Raw genomic sequence first — 7446 nt, forward strand, 5'->3', positions numbered from 1 at the left:
AATGGTGGCATCAAGTTTAACAGTCAATGATATCAAGTAACGTCAACCCCTTCAAAATAATACAAATAAAGAATTTAGATTGACAAATAAACACTTCATAATAATGCAAGTGAAGTGACCACCATTGATGCTCAGCATGTCTTTGCAGAAAAGCCTTGATGTAAAATGAAACTTCGTCAAAATTGAAAGTAATATTCCATAATGAACACTCCAAACTTACTGAAGTTTTACATGAAAACAAAACATCTAAACATTGGGTCCGATAGGAAGTCGTAAATCAAAAATATGGATCCACCCCAAGTCAACAAAGAAATGAAACCTGACCTCTAGCTAGCTGATCAGAGGAACTGCAAGATATAATAAACGAGGTTAAAAAATACATAAACCATACTGCCAAACATTATGAAGGCGTCGGGTTTTACAAGTTTCGGCAAATATACCCAATGGGTTCAACTATTAATTTGATTCACACAACATAGAAATGATGCCAATTTGAATTGCTCAAATTAAAAACTTTAATCGTTAGTCTAATCAACAAAGGATCTAGTACCTTTTTAACAGACATTGAGAAGAATTACTTAAAAGTAACAAATAAATTTATAAATCCTAGCAGAAAACAAAACCCTAGTTCATGGAAGAACACTGGTCGAAGAATAACAATTTGTGAAGTCTTGATTGATGACATTGAAAAATATTTATTCTAAGAAAATGATATAGAAAAATAAAACAATTGACCAAGAAAAAGCCAGGCATACTAGGTAGAAGCTTCAGATTTACATCAAGTGTAAAAGGAATGAAATATTAAAAACATCACCTAAAAAGTTCATGAAACTTTTCGTGCACGCAATGAGATGAATTTCAATTACATGATCATCATACAACAACCCAACAGATAAGTTAGACAAATAAATGAAGAAAATATAGTCTGAAATTCATAGTCAAATCTTGTTAGTTCAAGTGAAAAAAATCACAAACGTCACATTCAACACACGCAAAATCATCATCTTATGAAGTTTAACCGAAACTATCACCTAAAGATGAAGCACTGTAAAAATAATAATATAACAAAAGAAAAAATATACATTGACCCAATACAACTACACTCAATTTTGGCTTCTAATGGTTCATATGAAATCCCCATAAACATAACCACTATGGGGGCATTTGACAACTGACATGTAATTGAGATGGGTGGACCAACAATTGAAGAGGTTTATTGCCTCGTTATTCGTGTTATTTCACAATTCTCATCTCATAATTTGTGTTAACTTATATTTCTCAGCTTGTTATTTGCACCAACAGTCCTAATTACTCTCCCTATAACAATTACCAACTCAACTCAACTCAACTCCCAAAAAATAACTAACCAGAATCTGTGAAAAGTGAAGTGTACTAGATAAAAAAAAAAGAAAAAAGAAAAAAGAAAAAAGAATTTGGTCCAAATGTAAAACTAAAAATTGCATTGAGAACAAGAAATAAAACTACAAGCCAAAAACACTCAAGTAAGAGTGACTTTTTGAGAACGACCAAACCCATTTACGAAATAGAATGTTAGATAAGAATATTGAAATTAAAACACTGGAGGAAAATATGAATTGAAAGAAACACTTTTTTTTAAACACAAGAACACAGTACCGCAGCTCTGAAAAAACACAGCACTGTGCGAAGAAAAAATAAACATGTCTCAGACTTCAGATTGCCATCAAACACTAATTAGAAATTGAAGAAACAAAACAATCCATACATAATCATTCTGAAATCAACGGACAATAATAAGATAGAAAACAGCACCCAAGAACAGAAAAGCACAGAGATAATTGCAAATGAAATGTTAATTGGCATGCATGTTCTACATCAGAAAGACCATTAAGTAAAGACAAAGCAAAAAAAATTGAATATCAGAAAAGAAAACTAGTAAAATCCGTGTCATATCAAGTGTACTGCAGTTATTAAAACCACATGATTGAGATGAACAGAATGGATGATTTGTCTAAAGGGAAATGCCAACTAACAATTTCTAAAACCAAAAGAGTGGAGAAGGGGAGTGTACCTCATATATTGCTGGGGTACATAAACACCCTAATTTTGTCACCCTGCAAAATTTTCCAGCAAGTCAATCAGAAAACATATCCCAATTCACCACATGTAAACAGATAGTAAGAAACATGCAGTCATTCCACTTTACCATGGATTTTGGGGGCAAGTTTGACTTGAACTTAGCTCGGACAATGCCACTGTTACCATGAGGCCTGGAAACCTTGCCCCAAATGCATCGGTAGTGAGTTCCATTTTGCTTCACTTTGGCCTTGTAAATATATGCCAAGCGCTTTCCAGCATACCATGCGACCTCTTCCCTGGTGTTCACCCCTTCAATTTGAATCAGGGATGTTCTTGGATACTGATTAGACTTCGACCTAAACATCAATTCCAAATTCTCAGCTCTCGCACAAACTATATTCTTCAGTAATTAATTACAAAATCTACCGCATATTACAATTCCGGTTACACCTATTTTCTCAGCGTCGAAATAAGCTTAAGAAGTACCCTTTTCTCAACATTTTCTGTTTTCCTAACTATAATCCAGATAAGAAGTACCCTTTATTCATTGCAAAAAAAAAAAAAAAAAAACAACCCAATATTCCATATCAAAGGAAACCAATTACCTCTTGTATCCAAGAACCGTTCCTCTGACGTAGAGTCTGAAACAGGCACAATACATTAGCAGATCCATGAAAAAAAAATATAGTAAATAAAATAAAATAACGTTTGATTTAGGGTTTGGACATATACCTGATTCTTTCTCCCTGGCTTCCCTTCACCATGGCTGTCGCAGTCTAGGGTTTTGAAAAACGACTGCTTAGAACAAAGAAACAAAGAACTGAGATTGGAAGTCAAGTGAAAACAATATGTAGAAGGGAAAAACAAGGAAATCTTAGAGGAATAATCACCTTAGACTTGGAGGTTGAAGTGAGGAAGATGGAGCTGCTGTTCAAAGAAGAAGGTTGCCGCTAGTAGAAGAGGAAGCTTTTATAATGGGGAAAATGATTTAGAGCACTTCTAGGGTTTCGCTGTTTGGTTAACTTTGTTGTTTTCAATATTTTCTTTGAAAATACTTTTCTTTTCACTTCTTTGTAAATAGTTTTAAAATTATTATACTTTGAAAGTAGAAAAATAATTTTTTCTGTCCCTAAACTTCTACGATAATTTAATTCTTTAACTTTGATCTGCAGATGTATAGTACATATAACAATTTGTAATGATATAGTATTAGGGTTGATGGCCCAAGTCTCGTGGTCTTATGTTTTGCAATTATTTATTTAATTTTATTTGACATTTAGTTGTATTAATCCACAAAATCAATAAACTAACATCCAAGATTATCTTCTGTAACCTAAACATGTATGTGAAGAGATGCAAGTAGATCGTGTTTAACTGATAGCCTAAATGGTTTGTAGTAGATGAATAAGATTAGATTACTTATCTTGATCACACTACAAGTACAACTTGCTTTGTAGTTGTTATTAATGTTCTAAAGTGCTACAAATGATTTGATCCTAATCATTCATATCAAGACATTACAACACGGAGATATCCTATACAAAGAGTTTGTGTAGACCAGACCATAAAATGAATAGTCTCTCTTATTAACACCGTCACGAGTTGAGACCATATATCACTAGGATGACCATAGATGACTTGACCTATCTATACTTACGAGCAATTTGTGAAGGATAATTTTTTGTGAGACTATAACTTATTGTTCATTAGAGGGATCAACGATACTTAAAGAGTTAGATGTAACTACAAGGACAAAACGGTAATGTTTGACCTATCTATACTTACGAGCAATTTGTGAAGGATTATTGCACTATCGATTGGTTAAATCTAATGGACACAAAAATATATCTACAGTAAGAAGAGGGCAATTGTTAGTCTTTAGTGGAATGATTGATAGTTAATGAATGGAGATTAATTTAATTAACAGGTTTAATTAATTAATTTCATACCATTGAAGTTTCAATCTATAGGTTCATAAGGTCTATTTGTTAGTCCAAATAAATAAGAATCAAATTTATTTTGGTTTAATTTGAATTATTCAAATTGATTAAAGGGAATAAATTGTATATGGTACAATTATTATAATGTATCCAATACATTATAATATAAAATTTTTATGAGAGAAACTAATATATAAATATAATTCAAATAATAATAATAATAATAATAATTCAAATAATAATAACAATAACAATAATAATAATAATAATATTATTATTATTATTATTATGAATATGAATAAGATTCATAAATAAACTATAGGTTAAAATTAATATGGATTTAATTTATATTATAACTATAAGTCATATAAGAGAATTAAACCATTGGTTATATTTTATATAATATAATATAAAGTTTATATTATACGATATATAATATGGTTTAAATTCATATTAATTTTATTTTAATTAATATAAATTTAATTAGAGAGTCCATCTACATTAGTGAAGGGAGAGGGAGGGAGTTATTTGATAACTTCGCTCTTCATCCCTCTTAAATGGTTAATAGAGTTTTAATGATTTTTTTTTTACTTCTCCCTATTTTCACGATCACTCTTCTCTACAAAATCTCTCTAAAGTTTTTTCATCACCAAATTAATTCCACAAAAGTAGAGGTGTAAGAATAACCCGAATAACCCGAAAACTCGAATTACCCAACCAATATTATATAGGTTGGATTGGGTTAGTTTAAAATGTGGGTTAAGTTGAAAATTTTGGTTTTTTCATGTTGGTTTGGGGGTTGAAAAATTATGTTCAACTAACCCAACCAAATTAATATATATATAGGTTTTTTTAAAAAAAAATATAACAATTTTGAAAACAAAAAAAAAACCCACAGCCTCACAATAGAAAATACAAAAAAGAAAAAAAACCCAATCAACACGCGATTAATCGAGCATATACATGCGTAAGTAATCTTCTTCTAAATGATCATGTACCACAATCTAAACGAATGGTCTACGATTGTTTAGGTCATGATACATGATCGTGTAGTTCTTTTTAACGATGGAAAAAATGAAAAAGGTTTCAATTTTAAACGATTGTGTTGATCATGCTAATGTTGGAATTTATGTCTTAAAACTTGTAGTTTTTAGTTAAAACTATATTCTATTCAATAAATGGTTATTGAGGACTTATTAGTAAAAATATAATACTATAATCTTGAATCCAATAAACTAAGATCCTAAGGCTATCTAGTGTAGACTTAAACTTTATGTAGAGACATAAACATTAATCAAATTTGAGTATATAGCCTAAATGACCTATAGTTTATGAATAAGATTAGGCGCCGTATTCTGGGGACACTATGGATGTGACCTGCTCTGTAGTTAGTACAAACGATATGATCCCGAATCGTTCATGTAGAGACATGGGAGTGAGGGCATTCTGTGTAAAGAGCTTGCTTAAGACTGAAACCATGAAATAGTCATTTTTAAGTTATAATACCGTTGACTTTATAAATTGACTATTTCGATTATGATAACCTAGGTAACTTAATCTTAATTCTGAGCTAACTATGAACTTATGTTCAAACGGTATTATGCTTAGATCTGCATAAGTGAGGGTAGCTCAATGACGCTGGCCCAATAAGCCTCATATTTCAAGGGTAAGACCGAGTGGATGGTTAGGGACATAGGATGCAAGACAAAATTCACTTCTACCCAGTTTATGGTTAATAGATAGGTTGTTCCCTTGAGGATAGAATCCAAGTCTTGAACAAGGAATCCCACCCTCGCATTGACCCGAGAGGAATTCGATTTATAGGTTGGACCTTAAACCAATTGTTTAATAGTGGATTAGTGGAACTTAAATAACAAGATGCAGTCTCAAGGGTAAAACGATATTTTAACCTAGTCGAGATTAAGAACAACTTGTGAAGGATTAACTTACTGATCATGGTTATATCAAATAGACATATGTCTATAGTGAGGGGAGTACAACTACAAGACTTTGGAATGACCTGTTAGTTAACGAATATTGATTAGCTCGGTCTAAAAGGCTTTAGCCAGTTAATCTTGGATCTTTGGAGCCCATGATCTATACATCCATTAGATTCCCCTACTAGCTTATATGGAATTAACTTAGAACAATATGTTGGAATAATTCGAATTGTTTTGAATTAGGTAGAGAAAGAGAAACTGACAAATATATGTAATATAGCCATCAATTATAGAGCTTTATGTTTAAATGTGCTTTAAATATGAAAAATATGAATACAGATTCATATTCGAAAGCTTGAAATTGATGGAAATGGTCAAAGTTGTGAAAAGTCAAAAAGTCAAAATGTTGACTTTTGACTTTGAAAAGTAAAACTTTGACCGACTTTATATTCAATTGTGATTTGAATTTTGAAACAATAAATGCGGATTCATACTAAAGAGCTCGGAATTGGTTAAGATGGACAAAATGGTAAAAAGTCAAAATGTATGATCAAATGACCATATTGCCCTTAGACTAGTTAGTGGAAAAATTCAACATCTTGTTAGATAATCCCACTAGTGGGATAAGTGGCTACATGAGATGTAGACACCTTGTAACGACCCAACTTTCCGGACTAAGCTGAGGTCACTACTCAGTACTAAGACTCGACCACAAAACACACAAACTCATAAAGGACCGGTTACGATTCATTAAAAACGTTTTAGAAATATCACAAAAAAATAGTTTAGGGCCCTATTTTAAATCACAATCACGAGAGTTCCAAAATACAGTACTCAACTCATCAACAACAAAACCACAAACCAAATATTCTAAACACGACTCGATCCAACAATGAAAATAACGAGTAACAAAATACATCAGCGGAAGCATAAAGAAAACTAGACGCGTCCATATGGCCTTCACGCATCCTTCTTGCCCCTCGTCGGTCTGTCCCTCGCTGTACCTTTACCTGAAAAGTAAAAGAGAAAAAAAGGGTGAGTATAAAATATACCCAGTAAGGGACCCACTACTGGGCCCGTTAGGGAACAACAGTTAACTTCCTATTCAGGGGTACCCTACATAAACAGTCTAGTGGTTTTGTAGAACGCACACATCAGTCTTGCGATCCCGAAGGATGCACGTATCAGTCTAGTTACCCCGAAGGATACACCTATCAGTCTAGTGATCCCGAAGGATGCACATATCAGTCTAGTGATCCCGAAGGATACACATATCAGTCTAGTGATCCCGAAGGATGCACGTATCAGTCTAGTGATCCCGAAGGATCCACATATCAGTAAGGTACACTACCCCATAGATGAAGCTAACCGTTACCTCTCAGTCCATACTAAACCGTCTACAACAGTCACACTCCGACAACGTTCATATTACAATTTCGTCATAGACTTCGCTAGTCAGATAGTATAGGTTTAAATAACCATATCCTCAGTTGCTATATGCGTATCCA

At 32.7% G+C, this 7446-nt stretch overlaps 1 protein-coding gene across 1 annotated transcript; it reads right to left on the minus strand.

Moving 5' to 3' along the window:
- Positions 1–79: 79 nt before the first annotated feature.
- Positions 80–3215, minus strand: LOC103486112 (60S ribosomal protein L35a-1-like). The gene is made up of 6 exons (XM_008443958.3): positions 2949–3215; positions 2791–2853; positions 2664–2699; positions 2186–2414; positions 2051–2093; positions 80–347 (listed from the first exon to the last, which is right to left on the minus strand). Exons 2-5 carry the CDS (start codon positions 2820–2822, stop codon positions 2052–2054), a joined length of 339 nt encoding a protein of 112 aa, XP_008442180.1. The 5' UTR covers positions 2823–2853; positions 2949–3215; the 3' UTR covers positions 80–347; position 2051.
- Between the last annotated feature and the right edge of the window lie 4231 nt (positions 3216–7446).

This window comes from Cucumis melo, chromosome 8 (genome assembly GCF_025177605.1).
Source record: "Cucumis melo cultivar AY chromosome 8, USDA_Cmelo_AY_1.0, whole genome shotgun sequence".
In the NCBI taxonomy this organism is placed as follows: domain Eukaryota; kingdom Viridiplantae; phylum Streptophyta; class Magnoliopsida; order Cucurbitales; family Cucurbitaceae; genus Cucumis; species Cucumis melo.